We start from the raw sequence: 20,175 nt of genomic DNA on the forward strand, positions 1-20,175 counted from the left end.
TCTGCCAAGAATGAGAGGAAATCCACAATCTGTGGGCTTTGCTTGGGGTGGGGTGGGGGTGAGGTGGGGATGGCAGGTGATGCGACAGGGAAATTAAATTGTTTTATAGAAAATATGTTGAGTTACTTTTCCTGGAAAGCTGTTTCACTGGAAGGAATATTTCCCCTCTTCACTAGCTTCTGTAATGGGCTCTTTCTCTGTGGAGAAAGGGAAATAGTCTTTTATGGGTACTCTTTTTCTTTCTCCTTTCTAGCTCCTCTAGGACCCTCCTGTGTTTCTGAGTATTTTCCTTTGATAGTCCATGTCAAAAAGTTGAGTCAAGATTCAGATATTAGTAGTGTGTGTGTTAAAGAGGGGTGTCTCTCCATAGTGAGTTACTAAGAAAGAACTTCTCTTGCATCCTTGGGTGTCTTGGTTGCAGTGTGACTTTATCATAATGGCCTAGAAACTGGTGGTGTAAAATCTTCATGGGTGGCATCTGGTTCATGTTCTCTTCATTCCTTCATCTAGGCTGGACAGGCATCAGGGGTTTTGAAACCTGGCCCCTTGCACTGAGAACCTATTTTGGTGATTAATATGGAACACAGTTAAAAACAATAAAAAACAACCTTGAATAGCAGAGCAGTGAATGTACTTGTTCCTTACTTTTCATAAGTGTGCTGGTACCTAATACATAATGCAGAGGATGGCCTGTTTACAAAAATAGCATCTTTCTTGCTGTTGCTTATTTTCAGGAAGTGCTGGATCAGACTTTTTGAAAATTGTATGGTGGAATTACTAAAAAACTGATTCTGTGATCAGGTGAGTGTGGTAAATGCTGTGCTCTACATTCCTGCTCTTGGAGATTCATAATGCCCATTGGTGAATTAAAGGCGCTGAGAAGTTCTGTTATAGAGGGACCTGTTTGATTTTGTTTCAACCAGCATGGTCCAAAATGTTTTGATCATAGAATTCCTTTTCCCCCTTCTTAATATCTCTTAACATCTTACAGAACACACACACCGGTCAAATGACTGCAAGTACAGAATTTGAATAACAGCAGTTGGAAATAAATATGAATGTGAACATGACCCTAGATTCCAAGCGCATATAAGGATCAGGGTTATGCTCAGTGCTTCTGAAACTACTTTGGGCAGCTTTGACATATGGGTGCCATGTGTAGATACATTATCTGTTCTGATTCCATCCCTCGAGCCCTCTCTAGCATAAGAATTTGGAGGCTTGGTTGAATTCCTAAAGGTGTGGTTTGTTACATGTCTTCAGGAAGGGCCTTTGGAGCTTGAGGGTAATGTGTCCAGGCTCCCGAAAATGCATTGCTGAAAGTGTGACTTCTGAAACTAGACTTTGTGAACTCTTATTTAAGCAGTTCCTGAACAATAGCTATCAAAATACCTTACTATGCTAGGACTGTGGTTGTCATCTTTTGTGTCTAAGACTTGCATCATACGATGTTAGAGTTATTGGTAGTGCGTGGAAGGATTAAAAGGTGAATGCCTTTTTCTTTTGTAAAGCATGTTTCAGAAAGTTGAAAAACCTGCCCTTGATTATTTACTACTTCACTGTCTGGTGTGTTAACTGTTTGAGTAGACCTCATTACTGCCCTGATTGTGGTTTTTCTTATATCCTTGAGGTAAAGTTCATATATGTTCCTCTGAAGATGTACTTTTCCTTATATTTGTAGCAAACTGTGTCATAAGCTACATTGTAGCTCAGTGATTTGTCTGAAATATTCATTGAAGGGGATCTTTAGCTGAAGGAACCTTACTCAAGGTCCCTGGTATACCAGTGCTATGCAAGCATGCTGGTTGAGAGCAACTTTTAGAAGCACTGGGAGACTGAAGATTTGATCCTGTGGAATTTATGACTGAATTGAATAAACAAGGCATATAACTGTGAACAGCTAACAATGCCCAGATTTATGGTAGTTTCAGTCTAAGTGCTCAGGTGAGATGGAAAAGAATGTTTGGCAGAATCAGGAAAACAACAGCTTCCTTAGATCTTAAAGGATGGATGAATTTGGTGCCTAGAAGAAGAAAGCATTACAGGAAGCTATGGGTATAGGAATGAAGGTAGAAATGGATATAGGAGTGAAGGTAGGAAAAATGGGCTTGGATAGAGCCCATTTACCTATTCAATGGGAAGTGAGGTTGACAGTTGGAGGCTTTGAAGAGAGGATATACTCTAAGCGTTTCTTATGCATGGCCCTGTCCTCATGCTGGCGTGTTCTGTACGATTTCAGTTCACTCTGAGTCTTGAGGCTATCCCTCTGTTCCCTCCCAGGAAGGATAAGCAATTATGTTAACAATATAATGATTTTTCATGGATTTTATTTTGCATCTTAATTATAGATCAGTGCTGCTGAGGCCACTGGAGGATTTAATTTAATGCAAGTGTCAACAGAGAGTTAGAAGTTCCTTGTCTTGGGCTGTTTAAATATTTGTACTTTAAAGTCAAATTCTTAGTATTGTAAAGACTGGTGGATAAAGGCAGTATGAAGGGATATCTGCTTTCTGGTAAGAAGATCGAAGAAATCAAGAGACTGTGTTAAAATTCTAAGCCCCCAAGCATCGTTTTGGCCAGTCCTACCCTTCCTCGTTGGCCTAGTGCCCCTTGAGAGGGCCTTGCTCCTGAATTTTCAGGCCAGTGGGAAATCATGCCAATCTGCAGGTATGCAGAATCAGCTCCATCAAGGGGAATTAAACTTCAAGATGGGCCAGGAAGGCAAATTGATTTGTGACCCAGGAGTTTTCTGATCTTAGAGGCTGTGCAGGTTTAAGACGTCTCCTATATACCCACATCCCCCCCCTCCACTTCCCAGCCATTTTTCTTCAGACGTGGTTTATTTATTTGCTTTTGGTTTGGGGTGTGATCAAGGAGAGGTGAAATGAAAGAGGACTCTAGATAACTGCCTAGATTAATTTCTATCCTTTTGGACTCACTTGTTGCTAACATTTTAAGGGACCTGATAGTTTACCCCTGGGTGCATGTTGTATTGTTTTTGTTTAAAATAGGTCCTGCGCCCAGGAATGCAGTCAAACTGTAATGGTGACTAAGTGCCGGAAAGCTGAGAACTGGGCCGAGTGGAAAAATGACCCTGAGGCAAAAGGAGGGCTGGGAAAATGGAAGTTTGACCAGATCCACAGGCTAGGTTAGAGATTCTTCTGTGCGTTAATAGCCAAGCAAGAGGTTTATTTACAGGGCACTAATCATTTTGGGGGAGCACCCCCACTTTATTTCTGTAACTATGCTGGGGAAACAACCAACCAGAAACATTTCAAGGATGGGAACAAGGATCCTGAGCGGACTTCAAGAGGCACGTTGCCCCTGTCCTCTCAGTACTTGTGCTACCTTGTGCTATGGATGTGATAGACTCCCACAGGAGGGAGTGATACCTGTTTTCAGAGAAGGGGGATTTTTTTATTCCGTCTGATTTTTCAGGTGCCAAAAATAGGAATATAGATATGGTTTGGCTACCAATCAGGGGAACTGACCATCAAAGATGATTGATCAAACAAAAGGGATGAGAAAGGTGAATTGTTAAGCTGCGTCTAACAAAGTGATACTATATGTCAAGTGAAAGCCACATTGAACAGTTTAAAAAAAAATCAGAATTTGATTTGAAGAAACCAGAGCCAATTATTTTGATTCTGGTGTTGGTTGTGGGAGAGGATGCTTGTACCTGCTATTTGGGAACAGTTTCTTGAGTTCACCTTTGAAAGTTTCTTGTGATCAGGCCCTTAGGGGAGTGCTTTGACCCTTAGTAAAGTGTCACCAAATGGCAGTTGAAGTGACCTGGGAGATGAGAGAAGTGTTGTCCTTATCCTAGTTCAGGAAATGCATTGATTCTTTGCCCCTTATTTTCTTCCTTCTGTGACCCAGGATATTCAGTTTTTGGTTTCACCTCCACTAACTAACTTAGACCTAATTCAAGAAGAAATGCTAACTATAAATGAACTACTATTTGTATGTATGTCTGGGAAGGATTTGCAGATAAAATGTGACAGGGAGTCTAATCCTTTTCCATTAAGACTTTCAGTTCTTTTGGCCCATCCTGTTAACTATTTTTTACTGCCTTTGGATCTCTGTCCATCTAATATCACACTAGTAATGTGAAACCAAGGACCCACATTCACTAGTGGAAGAATTCAGTAATACATTTTAGCTTTTAACATGTATATTCTCAAATCTTAATCATTCAACGTGAAAAAGGACTAATGTTTTACTTAGAAGAATAATTTCTCCTAAGTTATAAAATTAGAAGAAAAAGAAATGATTTAGTTTTAGCGATGACACTATTAATAGATATTAGCTCTTACATATATTTATGTAAAAATAATCTTTTTAATAGTGATTTATAACTTATAGTGCACTTTTGTTTTAGTTATTTTAAAAAATACAATAGCGTGAAATACTGTCCTCATTTTATTTATTTTTAAAATATCCTCATTTTATAGGTGAAGAAATTGACTATGAGGAAAGTTAGGTAACCAAGGTTATAAAATTAGTAAGAGACAGAGCTGGGATTCATTTTCCTAAATCTGCATTCTGGACATTTCCCGCAATTTCATTTAATCTATATTCAGCTAAAGGTAAATTGAAAGACAGCCATCAATAATTGTGTAATATATTTTTAAAAATTGCTCATTTCTTAAAGTACCATCTGTTTACTACTACTTTCCTGTTGTTTATGGAGATAAAATTTTTTGTGATGTCTCCTTACTTCTACCTTTATAAATTTGACTTAGTTCTAAATTACCATTATTTGCTATAGTCATTTTTAAAATGTTTTACAGTCTTTATCCCTGTTATTTCTAGAGACAGTATATTCCATTTCATTAGTATACCATTTCCCCCCATAGATAGACATTTGGGCTGTTTCAGGATTTTAGCTCTCATATACAGCTGCAACTATAAATACCTTTGTAAACAGTGTTTTTCTTTTGAATTATTTCTTTGTGATATTGGTACCAAAATTGGGTATGCTGGACCAGAAGCTGTCATTTAACAACTTTTCTCTTAACCAACAGAATTTTTTTTGAAAGGCTGTGCCAGTGTGCTACCAGCAAAAACCAAAAGTAGTGTCTGATTTTTCTGCTTAATAGCTAGGAGGCTGTAATTTACTGATTGTCTTAATGTGCATGGCTGTGAACTGAACTGTTGTGGTTGTAGGATGTCTCCCCTGTGTTCATGGTGTGAATGCTTTGTGACTGTTCTTACCTGTTAGTAGGTATGAATGACAGGGTATTGGAAACAATGTATCAGCCTGCTAGATTTTTATTGGTCCCCTAGAAGTTTTAGAGAGAAAATTTGTAACTGTAGAATTGTTAATTTTCTTCTAATCTATTGCTTTCACTTAATCTGTTTTCTTTATGCAGTCTTTAAATACCTTAATGTCTTCTGAATCCTCTTAAAATCTTGCTTAAAAACTGTTTTAAATTTACTTTCATTTTAAAAAAAGTTTATTATATTGTGGTATGAAATGGTAGTCTCAGTATTTTGCTCTGTTGATAACGTTTTAGCAATAGCATTTCTTATTAATATTTAATATTTTTTTCTCTTTACCAAAATATTACATTATAGAAAAACTGGAAAATGCATAAAAGCACGAAGAAAGTAAGAGCATCTAATGCTGGCTATCTGGAGTTAACTATTACTATTTTAGAGTATATCCTTTCATTGTTTTTTCCAGTTACGAATATTCTGCTTCTTTCTCTTCTAATGAAGTTAGGAACATGCCACATATAAACCCAGTAGTACTAATTTAAGCAGTCATTTCCTTTTTTAAATATATATATATTTTATATCATTGTTCATTTTTGTACAAAGTATGCTTCTATGCTCTCCTCAGGTGTATTCCCTGTAAAATTCCCACCACCAGTTCACCTGTGAACCATCACCATAGTCCCTTTCCTTTTTCCTCCCCTGTTTTGATCCCTCTGCTTTGTTGGATATTAAGTTCATTTCAGTTTGGGTCATTTCTGGCTTTATTTTTTTAAGGTCAAAGTATCAGACATTTTGTTTATTAGTGCCTTCTAATTGGATAGAACTAGCAATATAGGAATATAATTGCTCTGTCAATATACACTTTTTGATACTTATTATGCATAAGGCATTGCATAAATGAAAATAGCAGCTGGCACATTGTAAGTACTATATTTGTATTTGTTAAATATATTATATTTCTTTTTTTTTTTTAGTAGAGGCATGTTTTATTTATATGTTTGTTTGTTTGTTTATACAAGCACTGGGTACAGTCAGAAGCGCGGGAGGGTGAGAGAATTCACCAGAGCCAGAGCGGGGACCAGAGCAGGCAGAAGGACCGAAGTACACTGCTGAGGGGAGCAGCGGGCAGCAGGAGAGGTCTGCGCGCCATGCGGGACCCTCCTCCGGTGGCCGGGGAGCAGCCGGGGATTGAACTGGCGCCGCAGAGGCCGCGGGCAGCTTCGCAACCCAGCGCTCAACCGCTGCGCCACTGGGGAGGCGCTTAAATATATTATATTTCAATCATGGTCCAGAGAGAGCACATTTAAAGTCATTTTTAAATAGTATTCAACTGGGTTAACTAAGCTCTACTTACTTTGGTGAAAAGATTTTCAGATGTTAGCTTTGAAATAATATATTCTTTGCCTATCTTGGGCCCAAAAAATTGTAGCAGGGAAACCTATCCTGAAAATTCACTTTCTTTAAAGTGTTTCAAAAACAAAAGACCAACATGAAATTATGGATATATAAAACTTAATGATATTTTCAGGAATAACATACTATAAATTAAGCAAAAAGAACATGATAAATTTATAACTGAATATATAAAGAGTCTTTACAAAAAAAAAAAAGACCATGAACGTAATTGTTCACACAAGCAGAAGAAATACTAATGGGTTTTAAACCCTTGGCCAATTTCAATATTATCCATAATTTAAAAAAAATTCCCATTTAAAGAATAGAAAGGAGTAATTTTTTACTTCTTAAAATGGCAAAGAATAAAAAAAACCTTAAATGGCAAGATCATGAAAAATAAGGAAAGGCTAAGACACTGCTATATATTAGAGGAGACTTGGGAGACACGATAAGTCAGTACAATGTGGATACTAGATGGGGTCTTGACAGAAAAAGACATTAGTGGAGAAATTGGTGAACTCTGAACAAAATCTGCAATTTAGATAATACTGATATAGAGTGTTAATGTCTTAGTTTTGACAAATATACCATGGTTGTATAACATGGTAGTTACCATTAGGAAAAGCTGAGTGAAGGGTATGATTTTTTTTGGAAATTGAAAATGATTCCAAAGTAGAAAAAATTTTTCTTAAAAAAAAAAAAAAAAAAAAAAGCATGGGCCTCCCCGGTGGCACAGCGGTTGAGCGCTGGGTTGCAAAGCTGCCCACAGCCTCTGCAGCGCCGGTTCGATCCCCGGCTGCTCCCCGGCCACCGCAGGAGGGCCCCACATGGCACACAGACCTCTCCTGCCGCCGGCTGCTCCCCTCAGCAGTGTACTTTGGTCCTTCTGCCTGCTTTGCTCCCCACTCTGGCTCTGGTAAATTCTCTTACCCTCCCACGCTTCTGACTGTACCCAGTGCATGTGTAAACAAAACAAACAAACAAATAAATAAATAAACATGCCTCTATTAAAAAAAAAAGCAGAAAATCAAGAATATTTAGAAATAAACACCCTAATATGCTATTGGGAGTGTAAGTTGGAATAACTTCTTTTGATAGTATCTATCAGAATAATAAATACACAATTTCTTTCCGCCCATTCCATACATAATTTTTTCTCCATATATTTTCACATGCAAAAAAAGTATATATTTATTGCAACATTGTTTATAATGGTGAATTTGGAAACCTTTTAAATGTTAATAAGTAGGTGACTGATTAAATGATGATTGAGTCACACAGTGGAATTCTATGCAACTATTAAAGAGAATGAGATGGTATGTTAATATACCTGAAGGGTGTGATTCTATACCTCTAGGTTATATATAGTGTTATAAATGAATGCTATCTCAATTTAAAAAAGAGAGAATGAGATGCATCTAAATATATAGTAATGAAATGATCCCCAAGATACAGTTAAGTGAAGAAAGCAATGAGGAGAATAGTACATGATTTGAAAATGAAAAGTGAGTAGATGTACCCATCAACCATGTACAGTATATAGTTATCTCTAGGGAGGGAAACTCTCAGCCAGGAGTGAAGAGAATGAATCATTTTTGCAGTTAATCTCATGGTATCTGTAATCTCATGGTATCTGTTTTTACTCTATATATTTACTGTTTCCTTAACCAAAGGAATTCTTCTATACAAATAAATAAGTGAGGATAGAAGGTAGAGTATTATATATCTACCTGCTAAAATAATCTTTTCTAGCCTGTATCCATTAGAATCTTGATGGCAGGACTGGCTTGCTCCCTTTGGGGTGGCACAGAGAGGTGAATGTGAAAGTATAGTGGAGGCTGGAAGAAATGCATGTCTCTCTTCTCTGCCAGTGCGTTTCTCTGTAGACATGGCAGTTATCACTGTGTCCTAAGCAGTGTACCTTCTGTTGTCCAGTGGGAGAAGCCAAGGAGACAGGAGAGGTTCAGGGGCCTGAAATGCAGTTTTCAGATTCTTGCCAACAATTTCAAAATTGTGTCTAAAGATGCACTTTCAGAGGGGCTTTGAGCTATTCTTATCCTCCACCACTTAGCGTTCTCCTCCACCTCCAACTATGCCATTTCTATTGCTGATGTGTGTGCCTATCTTACTGCTCCTACCTTACTCACCTGGAAAATACTGTGGACACTCCATCTCCAAAATTTTAATATATGTCAAAGTTGAATAAATTGTGCATACACCTATCACCTGGATTCTACAATTAACATCTTGCTATATTTGCTCTATTGTATTTTCAAAGTAAGTTGCAGATATCAGTATATTTCAGCTCCAAACATTTTAGCATGCATATCATGCATATCATTGTCTAGAACATGTTTGTGGGTTTTTTAAGGACAGTTACATATATGAAACACAATTACATATATGAAACACTCATGTCAATCATTGGATGCATTTTTGATAAATACACATCACTGTAACCCATATCCCTTTAAAATTTAGACTAGAACATTATCTTAGAGTTTCTGTATGTTCCTTTTCAGTCAGTCCCCATTCCTATCCTGTTGATAATCAGGTTTATTCATCATAGGTTATTCATTATAGATTAGTTTTCCTTCTTCCCAAACTTTACATAAATGTAGCCATACAACGTGAAATCTTCTGTATAAGATTTATTTCATTTAGCATAATGTTTTTGAGATTTTCCCACATCACTGTGTATAGCAATAGCTCTTCACTTTTTATTGATGAGTAGTAGTCCATGACCTGAACACAGGGGTGTGTTTACTATTCCCCTGTTGATGGTGCCTGGGTTGTTTACAACTTTTGTCTATTATGAGCAAAATTCCTATGAATATTCTTGTGAGTCTTTTTTTTTAATTTATTTTTTTATTTTTATATTCCCCAAACAATTGCAACCCTCTGATTTTGACCCCAACCCCTCCTTTCCCCCCCGCCCCCAAAGTGTGTCTCTGGTTCATAGTTGTTTGTTGATTTTGATTTTGTTCTTTCTTGTAGTTACTCTTCTTGTGAAAGTCTTTTTGTGGACATATGCTTTCATTTCTCTTGGGTAATTACAAGGTCATAGAGTAGATGTAGATTGAGATTTATAAACTGCCCATGATACTTCTTCCCAAAATGACTGTACCATTTTGCATTCCACCAAGGGTAGGAGAGTTCCTTATTGGCCTTCAAAAAAAAAAAATCATCTATCCATCCATACACACATACACCGAGGAGATTTCTTCATACTTTCTGGATGTAAGCCTTTTGGCAAATATGCATTTTGTGAATATTTTACTGTGGCTTATGTATTCATTTTGGTGAGCAGAAATTTTTAATATTGATAATCTAATTTTTGAATTTTCCTTTGTGTTACTGCTTTCTGTGTCTTCAGGAACCTTTACTTATCCCCCAAGTTGCAGAATTATGATTATATAAATTTTTCTAACAACTTCATAGTTTTACATTTTATGTTTAAGTCTGTGATTTATTTTGAATTCATTTTTATGGTGTGAGGTAGGGGTCAGGGTTCATTTTTTTTTTTTAGAGAGCCTGTGGTTCCAGCACTTTTAGTGATCCTTTCTCCATTATGTTGCTTTGACATTACATATAGACACTTTATTTATTTTTAAAGATTTATTTATTCATGCATACAAGAACTGGGGTGCAGGCCAGAGGTGGGGTGTGTGTGAGAGGATTCACCAGAGAGAGAGTGGGGAGCAGAACAGGCAGATTGACTGAAATACACTGCTGAGGGGAGCAGTAGGCGAGACAGGAGAGGTCTCCTACACCATGTGGGTCAGCTCCCTGGCTGGGGATCAAACTCTTGCTGCCGTGACTGTGGACAGCTTCATAGGGCAGACACTTTACCTCTTGTGCCACTTTTGCCTTTTAATACCAGAAAGAAGATTAAAGTATAGACACTTTAAAGGACAAGCTGTTCTCCTTAGCTTTCTTGGTTATCCTAGTATGGAGAATTAAGAGTTCTTCTGACCATTTCATTTATATCCAGATATAGTTTGTGTGTTCCTGAGATCTGACAGAATAAGCCCTGGGACTTTCTCTGGTTGGCAATTTGTTGTAGTAACTGAATTATCTGTTATGTCTTTACATAGGATGACCAATGTTCCAGTAAAGGAACGAGTGAAAGTGTCTCAGAACTGGAGGTTGGGGCGTTGTCGAGAGGGGATTTTGCTGAAGTGGAGATGTAGGTAAGTAGCCTCTTGACTCTTTCATAGCTGCCTGGAACAGGAAAGCATGCTGGGAAATGAGAAGACACCACATTGTCTTGGGCAATGTGGTGCTCTCTGGTGATCCTTTAAATATCACAAAAGTGGCATCAGATGAGTAACTTTTTTTCACATTTTATAAAAGGATTACTTCAATAAATAAAAAAATGGATTTCCAAAGACTTTATTTTAACTTTAACAAATTCTGTACTTTTCATAATTATAAAATAATAAATGTTTATTGTAGAAAACTGAAAAAAAAAGAGAAAAATATAAAGAAAATAGAACTTACCTATAACTCTACCACTCAGCAGTAACCACTATTGTTGTACCTTATCGAAAGATAAATGAAGCTAATATTTCAACCTATCTGGTTTTACAATTATATATATATTTTTTATTATTCTACTCTAGAGAGTTAAACCTTCACTCGTGGCTTCCTGTAGCCCTGTTTCTTTTCTTTATTAAAAGGCAAAGTAGAATTTAAGAGTTTGGACATATACGCTGTAGCAGTTAGACCTTCAAAAAATTGCCAGAAAATTTAGACATTGGCTTTGGTATTGCTAATGCCACAAATTTTATACTCCATTGATGGAAATTAATTCATAGTTACAATTTCCTACCAAAAAAGTGCTCCTTGCTGATTGGTTGGAATGGATAGGGATCATCATGATTCCTCATTTCATTTTAGACTGTACTTGTGCTAATAGATTTAGGCAGCCTTCTTTGACTGATGACCCTTTCACTCTTTGCTTGTGTCCAATGTCACTGGTTGCATTGACATTATTTGTTTTGAATCATGTGTTATTGAAGGTGGTGGTAATAGTGAAGGAACTACAGGGGAGACAGATGGATTTTACTAATGAAGGATTTTACCCTCTGCTTTTTTCTGTTACTCTTCTTTAACTCTAGAGAGTTAAACCTTCACTCTTGGCTTCCTTTTGCCTTTTAATACCAGAAAGAAGAGTTGAGTTCTTATCAAGTTTTTGTCCCTGATGAATTTTTGGGCTGATTTCAAGCAGTTTGGCAAATAAACACACAAAAGTAGTTACCAGGCTGCCCCAGGATTCTGTTGTTTACCTGTCATGAACCTGGTTTCTAGTCCTAGGCTGTTTAGTAGATGGCTCTAAACACAAGAATTCCAACCCAGCCCCCTCTTCTTGTTGCCCACTTGAGTGTGCCGCCAACTCATGCAAGGGGATGTTGAAGAAGAATGTGCAGAACGTGAATGCAGGAATCTGTACACACTCTACACATGTTCTATACAGTATATGCACACACTGTAAAAGCCTCATGAGCAGAAATTCCATTACTACAATGTCCAAGCTGCATTTAATGGCCCGTCAAGTCAATTTGCAGAACTTTTCCACATTCCCATGACATTTGTGTTAAGGAGTCTGGGGAAGAAACACAGCCCAGTTTGTTCAGATAGGCTTGCAGTTGGAGATGGTGTCTCTGTATCTGGGAATGAATGTGCTGGCCTTACAGTTTGCTCGGGGTTTGGTAGCTCCAAAACCACAAATAGTGGCTGCTGGATATCTCTCTTGGAAAAGGGTAGGTAGTCCTCACCAGAATCTGCTGTCTGGCAGAGTCTTCTTAATGTTCACTCTGTGCCATGGGACTCAGCCTTTCTCCTTTACCCAGATTGTAGAGGGAATCTTTTTTTTTTTTTAAATATTTATTTATTTATGCATACAAGAACTGGGGTACAGGCCAGAATTGTGGGGAGTGAGAGGATTCACCAGAGACAGAGTGGGGAACAGAACAGGCAGATTGACTGAAACACATTGCTGAGGGGAGAAGTGAGCGAGTCAGGAGAGGTCTGCTGCGCCATGTGGGTAGCTCCCTGGTGGGGATTGAACTCGTGCTACAGTGGCTGTGGATAGCTTCGTAGGTTGCTTGTTAACCCCTTGCGCCACCAGGGAGGCCCCTGTAGAAGGAATCTTTAAATATTTGTAGATTCCTCTTATCAGCTGCCTATGAAAGATGACTATTTCTTTGTAGCCCCTCAACTGTTGTGGACTGCACTGGAGCTGTGTTTTCCCATTTCTATACTTACCCTTTGATGCAGAACTATAGATCTCCTCTACTCAGTACATTGGCATCCTTTTCTAAATGGCTTTATCCTCTTTACTTATAAATGACCCATTTGCTCTAGTAGGACAGGGAATAGAACTTTCCAGGGCTCCCCCTTTTCTTTTCTCCATCACACCCTAACTGATTTATTGGGGAAGAAGTATGTACAAGAATATTGAAACCTTGAAAGTTGCCACTTGCACTTCAAATCAGTGAGGATGCAGAATGAAAGAAAGGTGCTTCATCTGGCTGAAAGGTTTCTTTTTGACTCTTTCTACCTCTCAATTATTGAATCAGTAAAATTCACCTGCCCACAAGAAGTCTAGGTTGCTCGTGATTCAAGTCTTAAGCATTCTCCAATTAAAAGTGATGTTTAGGTACTTCTCCAAAGACGTACATGGCCAGCAGACAACATGAAAAAATGCTCATTACTTATTGTCAGGGAAGTGCAAATAAAACCACATTGAGATAATTTCCTCACTTCTGTGAGAATGTCCCATATCAAAAAGACCAGAAATAACAAGTGCTGGTGAAGGTGTGGAGAAAAAGGAACCCTCTTATACTGGTGCAGCCCATATGGTAAACAGTATGGAAGTCCCTCTAAAGATTAAAAATGGACTCCATATGACCCAGCAATTCCACCCCTAGGTATCTATCCAAAGAATCCATAAACACTAATTTGACAGTCAGCTTGCACTCCACGTTCACTGCAGCACTTATTAACAATAGCCAAACTATGGAAACAACCTCAATTCCCCAAAACAGATGACCAGATCAAGAAGGTGGTATATATATACAATAGAATACTACTCAGTGATCAAAACAGATAAACTCGGGCCTCCTCGGTGGTGCAGTGATTAAGCGCTGGGTTGCGAAGCTGCCTGCAGCCTCTGCAGTGCCGGTTCAATCCCTGGCCGCTGGAGAGGGTCCCACATGGCGCGCAGACCTCTTCTGCCGCGCCCTCCATTTGTCTCCCTGCTCTGCTCGTCGCTCTGATTCTGGTGAATTCTCTCACCCTCCCGCGCTTCTGACTATACCCAGTGCTTGTATAAATAAATAAATAAATCTTTAAAAAAATAAATAAAAGACAAAACAGATAAACTCATGTCATTTGTGACAACATGAATGGAGTGGGAAAGGATTATGCTAAGTGAAGTAAGTTAGATGGAGAAAGATAAATACCATATGGTGTGACCTGTATACAGAATATAGAGAAACCACAAAGGGTCAGATCAAGCCAAACTTCAAAACTAAACTTGAAAGCTGACTGTAGAATGAAGGCATCCAGAGGGTGTGGGGGAGGGGCGAGGACAAAATGAGAAGGGAGCACAATGGACTATGGTGTTGGACTGTAGGTGCTTTGTGGTGGGTGTGCTTTGGTAACAATACCTCAGTGGGAGGACCCTGTACTGCCAAGAAACAAACAACGATGTGAACCATGTTACCTCAATAAATTTTAAGTTTTGTTAAATTGGTCCGTTAATTATGATTCTCTCAGGAAGTCTAAAGAAGGACCTCCCTGGTGGTGCAGGGGGTTAAGCACTGCACTGTGAAGCGATTCGCAGCCTTTGCAGCACGAGTTCTATCCCTGGCCAGCCAGGGAGCAACCTACATGGTGCAGCAGACTTCTCCTGTCTCGCCCGCTGCTCCCCTCAGCAGTGTTATTTCAGTTAGTCTGCCTGTTCTGCTCCTCACTCTGTCTCTGGTGAATCCCCTCAACCCCTGCATCTCTGGCCTGTACCCCATCTCTTGTATGCATAAATAAATAAATCTTTTTTTCAAAAAAAAAAAAAAGAAAGTCTAAAGAAGATTAGGTCAATCATGCTAATTTTCTGAAAGAGGCCTAGAGAGGGGTAATTTTGAAGGAGGGGAGCAAGGTATACACTTAGCTTGCAGGTTATCCTTGCTAAGATGAGAATCAGTTGGCCGCTCCAAAGAGTAGAGTTGAGTTTTCATGCTATATCTTTTTTTTTTTAAGATTTATTTATCCATATAAGAACTAGGGTGTAAACCAAAGGTGGGGGGCTTAAGAGTATTCACCAGAGAGCGTGGGGGGCAGAACAGGCAGACTGACTGAAATACACTGCTGAGGGGAGCAGCGGGCAAAGACAGGAGAGGTCTGCTGCACCATGTGTGTTGCTTCCTGGCCTGCTAGGGATTGAACTCGTGCTGCAGTGGCTGGTGATAGCTTGATAGTGCTGTCTTTAACCCCTGCGCCACCAGGAGGTCTCTTTCATGCTATATCTTGATGATCCTTAATTTTTTTTTTTCCATCTCTGCAGCCAGATGCCCTGCATGCAGCTCGAGGGTGATTCTCTATACATATCCCAGGCTAATTTCATCCTGGCCTATCAGTTCCGCCCAGATGGTGCCAGCTTGAACCGTCGGCCCATGGGAGTGTTTGCTGGACATGATGAGGATGTTTGCCACTTCGTTCTGGCCAACTCGCATATTATCAGTGCAGGAGGGTAAGTGCTGCAGGTCTCTCCTCCCACCCTCTTTCTTACTGTTCTTCAGGGACCTTTTACTTGCCTCTGGCTTTTCTGTCTCAACTTCAAAGGAATGAGGAGAGAGACTGGAAGAAGGGATAGTCGTTTTTTCCATTTAAAGTAGAGATTTACCAAAGGTACTTAATAGGGTTAGAGAAGGAAAACAGGAAGAGTCTAATGAAAAGTGAAGCTGGTTTTGATACTCTCAGAGGGGGGATTTGTTTTATCTCTGCTCTGGTCAGCCCCAGGAGATCTGAAGAAGTAAAGGAATCTAGAAGTTCAGGGCCTTACTGGGCTGAATTACTTAAAGTTTAGCAAATTTGGACATCATTGGAAACTTGGGCTGTTCTGTAGACCTGTTCTCTCCAGAAAGAATAATTGGCTTTTGGGTGGGCTCCTTATTTCTCTCCTAGAGATGGGAAGATTGGCGTTCATAAGGTTCATAGCACCTTCACTGTCAAGTACTTGGCTCATGAACAGGAGGTCAACTGTGTGGATTGCAAAGGGGGCATCATTGTGAGTGGCTCCAGGGACAGGACAGCCAAGGTGAGGTGGTCTCCCTCTTACATACTGTTACTCCTTCTGTCTATAGGGAGTGGGTTGGGAGAGGGTGGTTAGGGTCTTGAGTCTCAGGATTGGCTGAGAGCATTGGGTGGGGACAGAGGGGCAACAACACAATAAAGAACTCACTTATTTGCCTCTGGCATGCAGCTTGCCATGCCAGGCTGTGCCCTTGCCAGCTGGATTGGGAAGGGAGCGGACAGTGGCTGGGAAACTTGCCATTCACTTGAAATGTGTGAACTCAAAAACAGAGAGCCTAGCCAGCTTTTTCCTCCCTGAGCTGAGTTTTCTCAAGTTTGTGGGTTAAGTTCTGACCCCAATATTTTATTTTAAAATCTACTTTTTGCTTGCTCTCTGTTTAGGGAGGTTAATTTTTCACCACTTTGTTTATAAGCAGTCAGGCTGATAATTAAAATGTGTTTTTACTGTTCCTCTGGAGAGTGATGTGGTCAGTAAACAGTAGAAAGACGATGAGAAAAAGGTGCTGTTGGTTGTGTCGTTGCCAAATTGCCTGCTCTACAGTCAGACATCTGACAAGGCGTGCAGAATGGGCTGATAAGCAGTGTGACCCCTGCTTCAAAGACTTAGCTCATCTACGTCTGAGTCGAACAGGCTCATCCCCATGAAACAGAGAACTTCTTTCTCCATCCCTGTGTCCAGCAGCCCTAGCAAGGGCCTACACAGTCTTATGGAGCTGCTGTGGGAACTTCACTGACAATTCATTTGATGGTGCAGGAGGCTCAGTAGTATCTTGCTTGTCTGTTTCCCAGCATCGGGAGAGTTCATAGTGCTAACAGGAGCAAAATGCTTGTCTGTGTCAGCAAACAGGCCTGTACAACACACAGGTTGGGAATCAGGAGTGGGAAGTTGCAATCTTTACTACTGACTTTACCGACAACCTGTATCTAGTGATTACTCCTTCATGAGAATATATTGCTAGTGTTTGTGAAAAGAAGTGCTAAATATGTTCCTTTGTATTTTTGAAAGTTTCTCCTCACTTTGCTGTTTCCTGCCTTTCTTTTTACTCTTTGTGACCTATGAGAGACATGTATACCAGTGTTTGGGGTCTTGAGAAAAATTTTTGAACCAACGTGGAAATTGAAGTTTCTGTCATGTACTTCCCATTCTCCCTCTGAATACCTGTGGCATGTTTCTCATTGGTCACTGTTTTACTACTGTCCCTTGCAAAGAGACTGGCTTTAACTTGCTGTACTGCTCAGGAGACAGTTTGCATAGAAACATGCGTCATGTGTGACCATCTCATTCTGGCATCTTCTTGTCATGACTTCAGGCTTCCCTTGACTCTTCCTTTTCAGTAACATTTCCTTCCTCTTTCCTATTCTCTGGTCTAACACCCAGAACACTATGAAACTAAGCTTTGTGGCCACATGTAGCAATTCAAGGGGATGAATGGCTCATGGTGGAAGAATGATAACAATTTGATCTGGGATATTGGGTTAGTTTCCTGTTTTACATCCTATCCTTTTGAGAGTTATTTTTTTTAGGTCAGTGACAATTCTCTCTCCTGGTTCATCAACTGCGGAAAGCTTGTCACCTGTTTTGGAGCTCCCCAGTGACTTCCAGGCCAGCTGATCTCATACAGCTTTCTGGAGCTTGCTTCTGTTGACTTCCTTTCTGTTGTCATCTTTGCATTTAGCCACCTTCATCTTCCTGGCCCATTTCTGTATTACCCACAGTCTTGTCTAACTGACCATTTTTTTTTGGTGGCATCTGCAATTCCACAGACTTCTAATACCTGAACCTTTTTAAGAACTTACTTATGTTTGCTTGTGAACACCTATAGGCAATAGGTTGCCTGCTGGGTGTGTGTGTGTGTGTGTGTGTGTGTGTGCGCGTGCGTGTGCGTGTGTTTTCAAATTCCCCAAATATTACTGTGTTTTGAAAGGAAATTGGTTTTACTGAGGTGAAGAGAACTAAAAAATTTTCTTTGTAAGTCTTCAGAGCTAGTGACTGCACAGAGAACCCTCTTCCTTCCCCTCCCCGAAACCCTAGTTTTAAATTTACTGTGATTTATCTTGGATTGCTTCTTTGGGCTTCAGTGGATTTGGCTCCATCTTCCATTCTGAGATGTGATAGGAGGGTAACTTATGTTCTTGGTGGGCCTGGGCTGGTACTGAGCGTTCTTTCATTTCCTCCTTTGTTCTCAGTTCTTTCATTCACTCTTGTGTTACTCTATGTGAAGTTTAGCACACGAGGCGCTAGAGCTCTTCAAAGATGAAGATACAACTTTTCTCCTTAAGGGGGACTGCTGTCTGTGTTCATTGGTTATGAAATTGATTGGAAGTAGCCAGGAATGTGAAGTGTAAGCCTCTAGGGAAAGAAAGTTCAGAGTGGAGCGATCACATCTGACTTGGAAGGAGATACTTTGTGAAGGAGAAAGCACTTGAACTTGTTCTATATATTTTTCTTCTTTTAGTTATTTTTCAATGCATAGGTTTGATTGTTTTTTAAATAATTCAAAATTTAACCAGGCACTGTGCTTAGTACTTTATTTTTTTTATTTTTATTTTTTTAAAGATATATATATATATATTTTTTTTTTTTAGAGGCATGTGTTTTTATTTATTTATTCGTTTGTTTTTTGTTTATACATGCACTGGGTACAGTCAGAAGTGCAGGAGGGTGAGAGAATTCACCAGAGCCAGAGCGGGGAGCAGAGCAGGCAGAAGGACCGAAGTACACTGCTGAGGGGAGCAGCGGGCGGCAGGAGAGGTCTGCGCGCCATGTGGGACCCTCCTCTGGTGGCCGGGGAGCAGCCGGGGATCGAACCGGCGCCTCAGAGGCTGAGGGCAGCTTCCCAACCCAGCGCTCAACCGCTGCGCCACCGGGGAGGCCCTAAAGATATATTTATTCATGCATGCAAGAACTGGGGTATAGGCCAGAGGTGGTGGGGGGGCGGTGAGAGGATTCACCAGAGACAGAGTGGGGAACAGAACAGGCAGACTGACTGAAATACACTGCTGAGGGGAGCAGTGGATGAGTCAGGAGAGGTCTGCTGTGCCATGTGGGTAGCTCCCTGCCTGGGGATCGAACTCGTGCTGCAGTGGCTGTGGATAGCTTCATAGGTTGCGTATTAACCCCTTGTACCACCAGGGAGGCCCTGTGCCAAGCACTTTACATTTATTTACTTTCTCATTTTATTCTTTAGGATAATTGTTTCCCTATATAATTGTGCTCATAATATGTTTCAAATACTCACTATGCCCTGCTGTATATACTTTATTTTATAAGGTTTTCCATTATTATGCAAATTGTTTGTGTTATCTTTAATGACTCCACACTGGACTTAACATTTAGGTACCATTTTTCCTACCTGTCATGTTTGTACCTAGTTTTTTCCTACAGTATTAATAACCACTGTTATTGAATGCCTAATACCTGCCAAATACCATGTTATAGTGCTTTACTCATCCACACTAAACTTTGAAAGATAGGTGTTATTTCCCATTTTACACATGAAACTGAGGCTAAGAAGTTATGCGAAATCTCTGTAATGAAAGGTAAATAATAGCAATTAGGGTTCAAACTCAGATTTGTCTGATTTCACAGCCCATGCTTGCTCTTTGTAATTACAAGTTTTAGGGAATATTTTCACCAGTTAGGTTTTTCTTTGTTTTAGGATTATTTTCTTAGGATTGAGTGTCAGCAATAAAATTATCAAGTCACAGACTTTGGTCATTTAAAGTATGTTTATATATATTGTCCGTTTGCTTTTTAAAAGGACTGTGTAAATGTATATTCTCATTGCGTTTATTTTCTTGAGGGTCTGTTTTAGATTTGACCATGAGGTTGACGATGTGATCAGCACACTCATGTTTCTGGGGGATTGTGTGCTGCTTAGGTAGGCCGGGAGTGCTACTTTCCAAAGATCATATAAGCAAGAACTTACCTCCTAGGGAATTTGCATCAGGGAAAATACACAGCTTTTCCCCCAGGCTGAGGTGGTCTAAAAGGTGGTCTAAAAGAGCCAGAATCATGGCACTCCAAGAAAGATGTGGTATTTACCTTTTTTTTTTTTTTTTTACCCCCCTTCATTCAGGATTTTGTTCCACTTTTATTTTTCCTATGTTGGAAAAAGTAAGTCACACCCTTCTTCCAGTACCCATACACAAAAATCTAAAACACTTTCTCCTTTTATAGAGAAGAGATATCATGTAACCCTAAGACGGCAGGTTCACCCCACTCTATCACCTACCCCT

At 39.7% G+C, this 20,175-nt stretch overlaps 1 protein-coding gene across 5 annotated transcripts in view; it reads left to right on the plus strand.

The window, feature by feature from the left end:
- FBXW4 (F-box and WD repeat domain containing 4) overlaps positions 1 to 20,175 on the plus strand; it is a 116,250-nt gene that overhangs the window by 41,957 nt on the left and 54,118 nt on the right. For 4 of the 5 annotated variants that reach the window (XM_054690345.1, XM_037495985.2, XM_037495984.2 and 1 more), the window contains exons 2-4: positions 10,716 to 10,811; positions 15,188 to 15,373; positions 15,808 to 15,940. In XM_054690345.1, the coding sequence (XP_054546320.1) occupies positions 10,716 to 10,811; positions 15,188 to 15,373; positions 15,808 to 15,940 (415 nt within the window). Of the gene's footprint in view, positions 1 to 791; positions 802 to 10,715; positions 10,812 to 15,187; positions 15,374 to 15,807; positions 15,941 to 20,175 lie in introns of those variants that run through there. The other variant, XM_054690346.1, reaches the window with a different exon arrangement.

The sequence above is a fragment of the Talpa occidentalis genome, unplaced genomic scaffold (genome assembly GCF_014898055.3).
Source record: "Talpa occidentalis isolate TD23 unplaced genomic scaffold, MPIMG_talOcc4v2.1 talOcc4.8, whole genome shotgun sequence".
NCBI classification, from domain to species: domain Eukaryota; kingdom Metazoa; phylum Chordata; class Mammalia; order Eulipotyphla; family Talpidae; genus Talpa; species Talpa occidentalis.